The sequence below is a fragment of the Diachasmimorpha longicaudata genome, chromosome 16 (genome assembly GCF_034640455.1).
Source record: "Diachasmimorpha longicaudata isolate KC_UGA_2023 chromosome 16, iyDiaLong2, whole genome shotgun sequence".
NCBI lineage: Eukaryota > Metazoa > Arthropoda > Insecta > Hymenoptera > Braconidae > Diachasmimorpha > Diachasmimorpha longicaudata.
Window position 1 is genome coordinate 5150421 of NC_087240.1, and position 15020 is coordinate 5165440.

Below are 15020 nucleotides of genomic sequence, written 5' to 3' on the forward strand. Positions count from 1 at the left end.
TATTTCGCTGCAAATATTTTTATTAATAAATTGTGTAGTGGTTATTAAAATTACTGAATGACATTCTATTTCTCTCTGCAAGTAGCGACATGGGACTTTGGTACTGGGTAATTCATCAGTGACACAGTCCCCGCAATTTCTTGTCTTCATACTGGATCATTAGATTCGTCTCCACCATATCCGACGTTTGTTTATGATAATTCAATCGAGGATCGGTGGACCCGAACGTTTCGTCGTACCACCAGCCATAGCTGCGGATTAGTACAGATAATTTATTTATTTATTTTGTCGTCCAGATATTTTTATCACATCATTTTGGTAAATAAAAAAAAAATGATCAATCATCCATAAAAAGTTCTCATTTTATTATTTTAATGTTTTTTTTTATAATATTAATAAATTTTATTCGCTACCGGTTACGTCCGGTTCCTGTTATTGTTGGAGAAGATTGATCTTCACGATTCACCATCTCACCTCTGACTACTCAACACCGGAAATCGATAGACATCTCGTGGTCCCCGTCTCTCCCGTGCCATCCGCTCCTTCACGGCCGCGGCCACTCGATCCTCCACCTCGTCCTCAACTTCCGGCAGTGCCTCCTTGTTCCAGAATTTTGGAGTAACAAAATTGGCTACAAATTTAAGAACACCTTTCCTCAATGGTCAGTCGCGATCGTCAGAAAAGACGTACGAAAAAATTTCATTGATTTATTTAGCGAATTCGACGGATCATTTCGCAGGATTATTTGCATTTGCCGAGCCTGGTGCGTTAATAATCCACCGATTCCGTAAAATTTTTCAAAAAAATTTTTTCGCGCGCAGTTGACCGTTATCCAACAATACCATCGACCTTAGACACCAGAACCTCGGATCGCCCGGGCATCTGGGGCTTCGGAAAGCACAATTTAAAGGGTGGTTTTTCCGCGGGTCTCTTACTCAGTGAGGGTGTGTTCTCGCTCCCACGAGACTCAGAAGGATCCGTCGACATTCCTCACAATCCCGCACAATTCGTACTGACCCGGGGATCGATAGCGGTTTGTGTCACCGGCTTAACTGCTGTACTCATAGTCCCGAACCTCCTTATTAATACCTGCAGCGGCTGGAGAATTTACTCGAAGTACAAGAGCCCTCTCGGAGCCTTATTTGATCAATACAACGACCTGAAAAAAAAATTCCCCCGACCGAAGGACTAAGTGCATTATCAAGTATACAAAATCATTTTATTCTCTTTATCATCTTTTTTTATTGTAGTTCTAGAGTTTCTCATTGTGATAATGTCGTGGATCGAAATGATAATACAGTTGCTCTGGCTACTGGCACCAATCACTAGAAAATTCGACATTTCGATTTATCTCAAGGCAGTTGAGAATGTTCTCGCATTATTCGAACATTTTTTACCACTGGGGCTGTGACACTAACAAACGTTTCGATTTTTTAACTTTAATTTGTAGTAAATCATTTTGATTTTGATAAACCTCTAGTCTCTCCAATTTTTTCTGGTAATATTTACTGAGTTATTCACGCTGTGCGATTTTTCGCAAATCTCTTATCACATAAGTGTCGTTTCTTAATTAAAGTCATCCCCGTTGAGACAGTGAGTTGAAATAAAATCGACATTACATTTTACTCTTTACGTAGTTTCACTGTTTCTGTCACAATATAATTCCCCACTCTCTCCTTTAAAAATCCAATATCCTCAATTTATGCAGGTTTATTTGCCCCGAAATGGGTTTATTCCCTGACTCCGGCTCATTATATTAAACAACGATGTTTTATTTTATCGTACTTAAGAGTATCTGCATAACGAGTCGTAGATGTCATAATCCTGTATCAACATGTGCCACAAGTCTTGAACAATTTTGTATCTACACAGCACTCAGCTATTTTAGAATGTCTTGACTGTTAAATTCCTTCGTTTCACTCAGCAACAGCAGTCGCAATTATCGCAATTTTTTATTCAATTATTTATTCACTGGATTTTGTAAAAAAAAAATTCAATCAGTGTGTATCGTGACACAGATATGACATTGGTACCAGCGCCGTCAGATGCTCTTATTACTTAATGCCAGTCGTAGTGAGATGATGACCATTTAAATGATTAAATTAGAAAAACAATCGTATGCATAGATGTACAAACATATCACAATATTCGATTCGTTCGGGAGGAATGAGAAAACGTCGTGGAAAAATTTCTGACGATGTGACAGATTATTTTCTATTCAGTTTAATGACTTGAGTTATTGTCGATGCATAACTGATGATGAAAGTGATCCAACGACAATGTGTCATTGTTTTATTTTCTTTTTTCCACGAGCTGTGATTTTGGCCCTTTTAGCATCTCCCAGTACTTCAATACAGTTTTTTTTTAACATTTTAAGGTGGTACCCCTTCTCGGGGGCTTTAAATATTATTAAAATATAGTAATTAATGGAGTTTGTACATTCGCAATCCAGTCTCAACATTGAATATATTGATTTGCTGGGGTTGAACCCTCGTAGCATTCCCAAATTTTTTTATTACGTGGAGAGAAATTTTCTTTAATCGAGAATTGAAATCTGTATTAACTTTATCTTTGAAAAGTTTCTGTATTTATCAATAAAAGAATTAAGTGACGGCAGATGTCAAATTACTTGTAAGAGACAGTTCCAATCATTTTAATTTGAGGGAAAAACAATTACGTAAGAGTCAAGTTCTGGATATATTTTTTAATGACGATCGTTCAATTCTCAATTAAAGAATAAAACTCCATGTGATTATCCTCATTATTTGTGAATTTGGGATGGAAGATTCATCACTCTTACACATTATCTCCAACCCATCACAGTATTACGTCATGTTATTTCGTTTCGTCACATAAAAGTAGTTGTGATTTTCATTGAATCAGCAATTCAAATGATAAATATAGACAGTAGAATAGACTATCATCTTCATGAGGCGAAATGAACCAGACGTTAGCCTAGTTATCGAATAGGCCTGGTACACCGCAAAATAATTATCGTTTCACTCACAACAAGTGATGATATTTTAATTTATCGTTCCATTCTATGGTGAACATTGTAACGAAGCGCAATAAACAATTTACGACGTCCATGCGTCTAAAATGTTATACTCAGAAGCGTCAAAAATATATATTTGAATACCGTTAATGTACATATTGGGTATTAAACGATTTCATAATTTACAACTACGAGTGGGTATGAAAAATAAAAAATATTTTTTGGCATTTTTTTTTACTTTTTTGTGGTTTTTTTATGATTAATTTTTTTCTCGTTTTCTATTTTTTTTTCTAGTTTGTAGTCATGAGGAATAAGGACGAGGGCTAGATTGACGGATGAATTGTGATTTTATGAAGCCTTTCATCTGCCTAACAGGCACTAATTAATCATTTCATAGGTAAATTCAACTGATTAGTGGACAATTTCGGTTGAACTCATCTTTACATGGACGTGCATTTTTTTTAACATAAAAAAATTTAATAAAACTCAGGGAAATGTAAGGAAGAAATATTTTTAAGTCGGGGATATTTATATATCGACTTTGAAATGAAAATTGACTTGTCCGAATGATTTAATTTGGTCACACGCTGTCGATGATTTAAGAGAGTCCATTTCACCTCACCCTCCCCTAAGCATTACTGGACGAAGATTAGTAATTGAATTGATAATTGAAGAATAATTTTATCTCAGTAGTAGTGGATGAAAGAATTGCGGGAGCGGGATCAACGAAAAGTAAAAATTAAATCAGTAAAAATCAAACGAAAAGAAAAATAAATTCAACCAATTAAAATATGGTCCTTTTTATTATCTTTTTTCATCGTTCTGAAAAAATTATTTCTCACTATTTCTTGTATCTCCACGTATGCGTAAAAAAGGCGATAAAGAACGTAAAACTTCATTTTTGTTTTCTCTCCAGAAATGTCGCTATTACTTTTTTTCTCAAAGCTTTTAGTTAACATTAAAGTGGCGACCAAATTTGGAATCACAAGTCGATCAGAGACGACGCGATCCCAAAGAAGAAAAAATCATTACCATTCTCTCTTTTTTTTTCACAGTTGCCAATAAAAAAAATGTAGAATGGATAGTTATTACATCGGTACCTCACAGAGATGTCCGTCAGTGTGAATAATTAAATCCAGTTAATTGTTTTGTATTCACTCGATCGACACACAATCATTTTATTACGCATTCACACGTGTAACGGTGTATTATTTCAGACTGATAATTATGGCCATCCCTTTGTTTCCTCATTCTTTATATCACGCATTCAAATTCACCAAATCACCCATTCACGCATCCAAATTCGGCAAAAACCGATTTTTTTTTATTCAACTGATTTTTTTCACTTTTTTGTTTTTTTTTTCATTGAGAGGAAGCTTCAACGAGGTTCAGCATCAGTTTTTCCGCTGTTCTGCAGGAAAATTGAAAGAAGAATAATTTTTATCCATAAAAAAACTCAATGCAGCTCCCCAAACCACTAATTCACAACTGCTTTCAACTCAAAATTTGATCTACCATTTTCACAAGCAGATATCAGCAATTATCATCTTTGGAAGTCCCTATCTGCTGAATTGATCAATGGATCTCAATGAATACGAATTACGAAAATGATCTAGCGACAATCTGATACAAATATCCTCTTCCACAACTTCCTCATCATATATTTTTTTTTATTATTTTCCATCTTTTCTGAAAATTATCGTATAAACTTTATGTATTTGTACAATTGAGATTTGAAAATTTCCATCCATGATTACAGAAGCGTTCCAGTTCTGCTAGTGATTCAAGGACGTATATTGTTTTGTGAGAACTTGATAATCCAGATAAATTTCCCCTTCTCAGTGGTGTTCAATTTTTCATTCTGGAGAAGTACCGAAAATTTTGAAATTCCAAGTAATTTAATCCGAATTTCATTTTATATATCATCTTCTTATACATTACTGATTTTTCATTGCTCTATTTACATATCATTGTACACGACACATGGTGACACACCGACAATGCGAGTTAACAATTTTTCTGTATTAAAACTCTTCCGCTAATTATTCAGACACAACTGCACTCGTCGACGTCCACCAGGTGAAGTTGCTCGATATAAAAAAAATTCTATGCATTCTAAGAATTACGTGAAAAAACCATCTCACGTGAATTATCTTTAGTGCGTGAGAAGAAGAACTCAGAAGTTGATCTGAATCATTATAGGGAGGAGAGGATTTTTCGGATATTTTTCTTAATTGTAAACTGTTGAAAATTTGAATTCAATTTTTTTTCAACTGATTGTCATTCTTCGATTTTTTCAATTATTCAATTATTGAATTCCCCGAATAAATGTCACGTTTTCATATTAACTGTTCAATTCTACGAAAGACTATTTAAGAATATTTTTCAGAACGATCTCACGATTTGTATTTTCCTTTAAAGTTAAGAGAAAATAAAAGTCCTATCAATTTCCTGTATTTGATTGCTCTAATTTTCCCATGATGCTCAATTATTCCTCTACCGTCTTCAAATCAAGTGAATTTAACAAGAAAAAAAAATTTCGCAGAAGTCAATAAAAATTAGAAGAAATAATTCAATTTCATTAATTAAAAAATGACAAAAACGTATCATATTGAGAGTAAAACACGGAATACTCAAGAGGCCGCACACCAAAGATAATTCACTCAAAACGGTCCTCACTGGCGAAGGCGTTCGATTATTCTCTCATATTCCAGAAAATGCGAATTCATAGGTAAATTTACTGCTTCAGTTATAATGTTTGGTACTCACCAAATTTTCTCACCAACTCATTCATTTTGACAAATAATAAGCATCGTCAGGACGTTCCTGAATAAAATCTCCAAAAACTTCTCATCTCGACGATCCACTACATAGAAAGAAAAAATAATAATAAAAGCGTAACGTACTTTGAATGAAATATCGATTAAAATAACCGTGAAAAATCGACGAATAACGAAGGATAGAAGATATATGTAGTTCAATCGAGATGTTAATTTTTTGGATTAAAAAAACAAAATCTTGAATCCATCACAAATACAAGTTTCTTCCTTCAAATGTTAAACAGAGCGTCGAGCAGAAATAAACAAAATAATTCGATACATGAAACAATGATTAGCATGGGAAGTAGAAAAAACAAAATGAGTTATGAAGTGCAAAAGAAAATACTGGTTTTGTATCTAAACATAACTCGCGGAACGTAGTCGGCAAACATTTCTCCATTTTTTTAATATACCATCACTGCCAATCCGTCTGTTAATTATCATATTCGATTTGACAGAATTTATTCATTCAAATAATTCTGCATCAATTACTCCATCAATCACCTTCCCTCTCCCCCTGACAACTCTCATATTCACATGCCTTGTACTTCATCCATCCTATACTTATTACAGGTACTAATTTTTTAATTTTTATTTTTTTTTGTTTGTTATATATATTTTTTATATTTTTTTAAATTTTCGTTTTTTCGTTTCACTTTGAGTGAATGTCTAGACTACGTCCTACAAGATATAACGATGGAGAAACGAAATATGGCTTTGGGTTCATAATTTTCAGAGGGCTATTCCATCTCTTGTGAATAACACTTGACAGCTGGTGTCACATCGTCTTGAATTGTCTGTCAACAGGGGAATTCAAGAGATACGATCGAGGAGCTTCTCAACGTCTTAATTAATTTCTTTGCTGATGACTTAAGAAGCACTTCGTTTTACTCAGGGACAACAAACTGACTACTGACGATCCAGAAGAGCGTGGAACTGCCGGTGGACTTTATTGAAATAAAAAAAAAAACTAATTCGCCTCTGAGGAATTTAAAATCGCCTGACTCTGCATCACTGAAGTCTCCAACAAAAGAAGTATGGCAAGTGTGTAAGATATGAATATAATTTTCTCATTGAAAGATTAAGAAACAACTATCGCGAAAGAAGAAGTATGAAAAAAAAAATTGCGTTGAGAAAAACGAAAATGTTGAGAATAATTTCAGCCACTTGGTGATGCGACAATAGCAGGATTCTGACTGCCAAGGAGGCTCGAACGTGCCTTAATGCGACGCTGCATGAGCCTACTCTCAGTTGGTGGTGATAAGCCAAACATTTGACTCAACGAATCTTTTCCCAGAAGGCGATTTTTACCGATGATCTTTGGATCTGACGAATCAATTGCTGAATTCATGGAGAATGACTTACGCCTTGGGCCTATTTCAAACTCCTCGGACGAGTGGGTGGCGCAGTGTTTGCTGGGCTCGGATAATTCACTGCTCGAGTCGGACAGATGACCGTAGGGATGATTGTCATCATCAGTAGATGATGTTGACAATCTTGGTTCACGATTTTCTGCGAGATCATCGAGATTCATTGAAAAATGCTGGTGAACGACTCGATTCACTGCCATTGCTGACTCGGCGAAGACAGAAAGCTCGCGGGCAGAATTGTTTCTCCTGAAATCAATAAAAAAATGATTTACGTTTTTCAGTCATGAATTAGTGGAGTTAATTATCTCGTTTATCTCGTGTTATCGATTCGCTACTGAAATAATCTCTCACCTGATGATTTCCGGAGTTATGAGTGGCCTATCCCCAGCGGAAGTCGGCACAGGTCCCGGATTTACCCAAGGATGATTGAGAACGCACTCAGCGCTGAGTCGTTGATGGGCATCTTTGACCAGCAATCCACGAATGAGATCCTTGGCATCCTCCGAAATGGTCCTCCACTCACGTTCAGGAAAATCATATCTTCCTCGCTGAATGCTGATGAAGAGTGATTCCTGGCATGCCTGACAATTTTCACCCCTCTCCCAGCCACAATCAGTACCACAATTACCGTAAAATGGTGGATATCCACATAGTAGAATATACATGATAACACCAAGACTCCACAAATCGCATCGTTTATCGTAATAACTCGTTTCACCAATGAATGCTTCAACGACTTCTGGTGCCATGAATTCAGCGCTACCAACTGGTGTTAGTAGTTGGGGTGTTGCCACGGGGCTGGACAATGAATTGTTGAATTTTATACCTGAGCCAAGATCAAAGTCACAGACTTTGATTGGCGTCAATTTGTCCGGATATACGCACAGAATATTTTCAGGCTTCAGATCCCTGTGTGCAATTCCTGTTGATAAGAATTGAAATTTTTGGTTTAGTTTGAACTAATTGAGGAAACAGTCTAATCCAGTTTTAAACTAGAATTTAATACGATCTTTCGAGGAAGCAGAGATTAATTAATGAACTTCGTAACGATGTCTGTAATTACAGATTTGGGAAGAAATTCATTATTCATGTTAGTAGATGGGACGGTAGAAAAATAACTTAATTGAAGACAAACTCGCGACTGTTTAATTTGAATTTAATATCATGTTTGACGTGGGAAAAACTAATTAATAGAATTTGAAATTTTATGATGAAATTTTCGGCTTCAATTGCATCAGAATTATTTCAAAATTATTCTCTAAAATATTAAAACCACATTTCAGGAAATCTTTTTTTGTAATATTTTTGAATGGGTAAATAAACAATGAAAATGTAGTATATGAAGCAAATGTCAAAAAAATTTTCCGTGAGAATTTCCTCTCTCCCAATCTAACAATTCCTCGATAAATCCTCGACTTATTGAATTTATCCACTTCACGAACTGATTTCAATCAATTCCGTTACAATTCTAAGAACCAGAATTACTCAAGACAGAGTAAAAGGCCATTCAATACACAATGTTTTTATTTCTCCCTCTCACCTTTCTTATGAAGGAAATTCAATGCTCCAGCAATCTCCTTAACAATCTGACTGGCTTCCCTCTCACTGAAGTGAACTCGCTCCTGAATCCTCCTCAGTAATTGTCCACCATTTATTTTTTCAAAAACGAGATAGAATCTCTCATCGTCCTCAAAAAATTCAATGAGTTGAATGATATTAGGATGACCCTGACAATGATGAAATGTCTCAACCTCTTTGAAGACTCGAGTGCGAGCGTGGCTAGGTATCTTGTCGATAATCTTCACAGCATATTCCAACTCAGTGTACAAAGAGGTGCATGTTTGTACCGAGGCATAAGCTCCCTCTCCAAGTACTTCACCAGTCAACTTGTACAATTCTAAAATTTAAAATGTTCATTACAAGAGTGTGCCAATAAAATTGCAATGAAAAAATTAAAATTTCCCCCTATTTTTTAGAAGCCAGGTGAATGTGAGAACTGGGCGTCATCGATCGTAGGGATTCTAGAACGTTCTACCGCATCGCATGGCATTGAACGCGTCTTTATCGCGTTGGCAAGATGGCCTAGGTAATAGTGAGCCTACGCCAATTGTTTTGAAATTATGGAGGACATCTATAATTCTAAAAATGCGTCAGAGCATTTTGAAGATAAAAGACATGACAACTTTTGATTTTTCACAATCACTCATTCCCACAATTTTTTAAACCAATTTTGTCATCAAATATTGAGTAAATTCTGTACTATTTCGAGGGGATGAATAAAAAATGAAGTAAATAAAAAAAATCTCAAAAATAAATAAATAATCGACATATACATCCCTCGCGATTAGACAGGGACGTGGAGGGGGTGGCAATTCTGTTCGGTCATCGTCCGATGACGCAATGTGCGACCGAGTTACCGCGGTCGTGGAAAACTCATACGATACCATCACAAATACATAATTCCCTTTCTGAAAAATCACGACAATCCTAATAATTCTATTTATTTTCTGCCCACCCCCTGGTATACTTCCCCTCCCGCCCTTGCGAGCGACGTTTTGTGCAATCACCTTGGGGCCTAAATCACCGAGTTAGTGGCATTATTATTGCAATGCCGAGATGATAACGGACATGCGCCGAGTTTAAACGGCCAAAGCACTGACGTGTAAAGTCGTACATCGGGTTATGCCAACGGGAGAACGTTCTAGAAGCTGGCGGACACCGAGTATGAGCCAGATGCTGTTACAACGTTGGTGATGAATTCCTCGGATTTATGCATATCAATCGGAGTGAATAATCCTTGTGGTACATGCAAAATACGTCATTTAAATTGATAGAAACCTTGGAAGCATGACGAGACAAGTGATGAGCCTGAACGCTGCTTCCTGCGTCGTCTACGTCTAGCCTCCTCCTGTCTGGCTTGAACTGAACTCAATGATTCCCCTGTTGAAGCTACCTCCCGACCATTTGCCTCGACTGAAACACAAGTATCACAAGAAACGATTAATAGACTAATCAATGGTTGGTTTTTGCTTTATTATTTGTATTCACACGAAGTCAGACGAGGCGTCTGTAAATATAGCTAATTAATAATGGAAGAGAGGAGGAAATAATTAATAAAATAGAAAAATAACAGAGTAACTGATTATGTTAGGGTTAATTCCCTCTGTCCGCTGTCGCTTCTATAGAAATTAATTTTTCTAAACTCGTGTTCGCTGATAATGAATGGACACACGCAGAGTCAGTGCACTTGGGGTGACTTCAATGTAACAAACGAGGCATTTCATAATTGTGGGTATAAAGTCATCACCGGGTGTCTATTCTCGGATGTAAAGTTCTCTTCATCCCTTGTGGGATAAGGTGGGCGTAGGTCGGGCACATTATGGGCGCGTTCATTGACCGACCATGGAAAATACCCAGTGCACACTGACTGTCCACGAAAACTATTAATAACTTCAAACTTTGAGAAAAAAAATGAAACCAGCGATGCTCATGATTTCCCTAAGACTCACACTAAAATCAGAGCTCCATAATTTGTTTTTTAATTGTAAAATTAATTCTGAGGGAATTAAATTTCTGAATTTCTCCCTAATCGAATGTGTATGATTAATTTTATATCGGAATAATAAATTCGGAGTTGTGGATTAAACTTTTAACGAGTGGAAAAAAATATAAAAAATTCCGAGTCAATTTTTTAAAGTTTGGGAGAGTCAACGAATTTTTTTAATGAATAAAAAAAATAAATGGGCGATGGTCGGAGGACTCAGACAATAAAAATAAAATTCAATCGAAAAAAATATTTTCCAATGACCAATTAAAGAAGCATTCTGCAACATTTTATGCATTAATATGCATTTTATTTTATGACTGTTCGCTTCGGTCCGTAAAAATGCCAATTTTTCAATTTTTTTTTTTGGACAAACGTTCGCAATAAATTCAGCACACCTTCACGTGCTAAACCGGCCAACCTCAGTGTAAAATACTGTGTATAGCAATCACCATTGTATGCATATCTATCAAGAAAACCATCACTCACGAGTCATTTAGCTCCACTAAGGAGTGAGCGTCATCGTCGTCGTTGCGTGGGTTAAGGAGAAATCGGACGAAACGAGAACACAAGACATATTGATAACTGTATCGAGTCGATTCGAAGAGGACAGACGATGCATACAAATTTCTATGCACGTTCACACACATTTTCCCAGGTAAAATCACAATTAACCATCTCCTGGGGATTCTACTAGGTCGTGATTGATCATAGCATAATGAGGGAGTGATTCATCGGTGTCCATCGATGGTATCGTACACTGATGGCCTCGAGACACATTGAGTCGTTCTCCAAAAGCAGAATTGTCTTGACTCTTAAAAAATTGTTCATTTTTTCCGGAAAAATCAATTACATATCAATTAAAATCCGAGAATTTTTCTAAATTTCCGCCCCTGAATGACACTCACACCCTCTGCTCTGCAAAATTAATAGTCAGCTGTCTATGAAATTTCATTTTTTTTTCATGACAGCGTTCCAACTGTCCCAATGACAGAAAATTAACACTTCTTGTTAATCCCAGTGACAGATACACTTCATCCCCTCCCACAAATTTTGTCAATGTAATGTATACGCGCGATATTTTCGTACATCAGTTGCTCACCGTCGAGAGTTCAATGACTGGCACAGAAAAGGAACGGCGCCATCTCAAACGCCCGAGATATGCAACTAAGATAACGTCTCCCTGTTATTGCAATTCTAATGCACTGTTAGAAATAAAAAAGAAATGATGTTCCATAGACAGTTCAGTCATTTTTCCGAGAGACATCGAAGTCCATTGACGTTTACGTTAAGAAAAAAAAATGAAACCCCCGTTAATCAATTTATTTATCATTTTTTCAAAGTATTTGATTAAAAATTTCATTGTCACCGTAATTTTTTCCCCCTCAATTAAGAATTCAATTTTCATTATGATAATTAAATGTTGAAAGCTGGCGACTCCTCGGCAATTTCCACAACCAGTAGTTGAGATTTTCAATTAATTACCGCTCCTCCTGGGTCTGATATTTCCAGGTCAATTGATTTTTCATTAAAGTGGTTTTTCCCCTCGATCTGATCGGCTTCAATACTGTCTAATGAAAGAGAAATTCTGTACCGTCGTTTCCGGCATATATGGTTGAAAGGAAATGCGTAATTTCACGCTTGACCTTTGTCTATGCAGCGATTGATGTTGACAAGAGAGAAATAAAAAAAATTTATCCTCGGGGTGAACAGCGTGGAATAGCATTGTGGTGTACGTGCAGAAACGCTCGACTATGGGACAACTATATTTAAATTTTCAACGATTTAAGTCATTAAATTGATCCGAGAAGCTTATACGAAGGCTCTCATTGTTTGATTTTCTCCACTCTCAAGGATATCTCGTGGAGTTTTTCACCCGCTCATGATTATGATTGTTGAGATAATATTCATGCTGTGGCATTGAGTGAAACGGATTAGAGATAAGGGGCCTCGGCCAACAACCTTCGGGGGAGAATTCGAAATAAATAACTGACCTGAGTCAATGCTTGTTGACGGATATTTTTGTTTTCACGGTGAATGAGAGGGAAATCAATAGCTGATGTTATCCGTGCTGTGGTTTAATAATTTATAAATGAATAAAGGAAGTCTTGTTGGAAGTTGATGGGTGAAAACAGCGGATAATTGGAGAGTTGCCCTCGGAAAACATGATAAATACCATTTTCATATTAAATTGAAAATTTATATTCGTGAACAGCGAGAATATTTTTTTCGGCTCGTTGTTGCGAAGGGTTAACAAACTCTTCCTGTTTAAATCAGATAATTGCCGAGTAATCTACGTTTTGGTAATATGTAATTATTATACGAGTGACGTTAATCTTGAAACATCACAAGGAAGTTGTGGATTGATTGAATAACGATCTGAATGATGTAATTATAAAATTTTGTTGATTGTTTGGATGATAACACTGGATGGATCATTACTAGGAAATTAATAAGGAAACAGGTCGTATGAATAATCACGATATAATATTATTACTCTCTGGGTAATTATTACCATAATTAGGCAACAGTTGATTGTCTCCAAAAGTTGAATGTGTAATCAACACTGTGAGAAGATAATTGAAATTTCATGGACGTTTAATTGAATTATTTTTGATGAGTGAAAAACAATCGATCGAGAGAACGAAAAGAAAGGAAATTCAGTATTCTTTGAGCGAAAATTTGATAAAAACAATTCTCCAAGCAATTTTCCGTTTACCATAGTTGTTATTTGTCAAAGCCATATTTTCTTTACTACCTCCAATTAACTATTGTGATATCGTCACTTGGACTTCGGTGATAAGTAAATTTATGGATTTTAGTTTGTCCTTTAAAAATGAATGTGCCCATGATTTTATCTCTGAACTATCAGTCTCATGCATCAATGTCACACAGGTGGTTTAACACTGCAAATTGTCGATACTTCCCTATTCCATGATAATGTCCCGAAGTAATTGATCATTTAATCTCCAAATTCATGATATTCAATCCATCGTCGTAATTAATTTACAGCACCAATGCATTGGAAACGTAAAATTATTTTTATAAATTATTCTTCTACATAAAAAAAATATAAAAGTTATTATGATTTCAAGGAAAACAAATTCAAAGTTTAAAGGCCTCTCTGGTCCTTAAACCCTCGTCTCTGAAGCCCCGAAATAAATGCAATTACACCGGTAACGTAATACGTGTACAACAAATAATCCAAATACGTAACACAAAGGACCAAGTGGTTCACTCGTAAGTTATTTATGCGAAAGTTTGGACATGCGCAGGGGGCCCTATTCCCTTATTTCCCCTTATTCGTATCCCACCGTTGCTCGTACGATCCTTTGTCTTGGTTACCCTACCAGCTTTTCCCTTCTTTGTCACTTCCCTAGATTTGGAAGCACGGGATGCCGTATCGGTTATAAATACTCTTTGTCCTTTTCCGTACATCTCGAACTATTCACGTTGCATTTCCTTTGTGCTGGAAAATCCGTTGGAATATCCAGACAAGAGTGAGAAAACCGAAGATTCAGCGACGAAAAAAATCCTGGGTCATTAATTTTAGGAGCTCAAAAAGTTGGCTTCAATCGTCAATGTCTGGTGAACTAATGATCCGATTTGGATGAATGACATCTCGTTTTGAAGAATAATAAATACGCTGGGGTTGAGCAAAAAATCAGAGAGTTCTACTCTGCCGTTATTGAATTATGGGAGAATTGGCTGGTTGCTTGTCAACCTGGCCCTTCTTGAAATCCCTTCTCCCTCAGGTGAATCGCGGAGGGTTCTAGAAAGTTGTAGAACCGCTCAGACCGGTATACAGTGTATTTCCAGCAGCACGAAAATTCCCCAGAACCTTTTAAGATGATCCGGGTCAATATTAAATCGCTGGGTTTTAAAAAATTGGTATCAAATTTCCAAAGAAACGCAGGAAAAAATATATTCCAGCATTACGAAGAACGCAGGAAGTGGATATTTCCCATTGGTTGCAAACACTCTTTGTCCTTTAAGGATAAAATGAGAGTTCAGAGAAAAAATACTTCAGGGGTCACGAATCTTTGGAGCACAACGATTATTTCCACTGGGATGATTCCAGTTTCATCTCAGAGGCAAAAAAATCTCTTGGACTGAAGAAAAGGTCGAGGAATTGGACTCGAAAATTCTCAAATTAACATCGTTCAATAAAATTCTCCCACAGTGATCGGTAGAAATAATTTCAAAATTTTCTAACTCCAAATTTGAAGAGTAATTTTCTACCAGGCAACATAATACTCCCAATTAAAATATTTTAGACACCGAAAACCCAT

The 15020-nt window shown here is 36.3% G+C and overlaps 2 protein-coding genes across 6 annotated transcripts in view; both read right to left on the bottom strand.

Moving 5' to 3' along the window:
• Positions 1-114: 114 nt before the first annotated feature.
• Positions 115-3632, bottom strand: LOC135170342 (uncharacterized). 2 transcript variants are annotated; one of them, XR_010300357.1, is made up of 3 exons: positions 843-3632; positions 414-649; positions 115-251 (listed from the first exon to the last, which is right to left on the bottom strand). XR_010300357.1 is itself a non-coding variant. In XM_064136080.1 (2 exons), exons 1-2 carry the CDS (start codon positions 985-987, stop codon positions 471-473), a joined length of 324 nt encoding a protein of 107 aa, XP_063992150.1. In that variant the 5' UTR covers positions 988-3632; the 3' UTR covers positions 347-470. The 2 variants fall into 2 exon arrangements, 1 of the variants encoding a protein (XP_063992150.1); XM_064136080.1 differs by lacking the exon at positions 115-251 and having other exon boundaries at positions 347-649.
• Positions 3633-3779: 147 nt separating this feature from the next.
• LOC135170330 (MAP kinase-interacting serine/threonine-protein kinase 1) overlaps positions 3780-15020 on the bottom strand; it is a 28026-nt gene continuing 16785 nt past the window's right edge. For all 4 annotated transcript variants that reach the window (XM_064136046.1, XM_064136047.1, XM_064136048.1 and 1 more), the window contains 4 exons: positions 10023-10157; positions 8725-9081; positions 7536-8106; positions 3780-7430 (listed from right to left, as the gene is read on the bottom strand). In XM_064136046.1, the coding sequence (XP_063992116.1) occupies positions 6974-7430; positions 7536-8106; positions 8725-9081; positions 10023-10157 (1520 nt within the window). In that variant the 3' untranslated portion in view covers positions 3780-6973. The remainder of the gene's footprint in view (positions 7431-7535; positions 8107-8724; positions 9082-10022; positions 10158-15020) is intronic.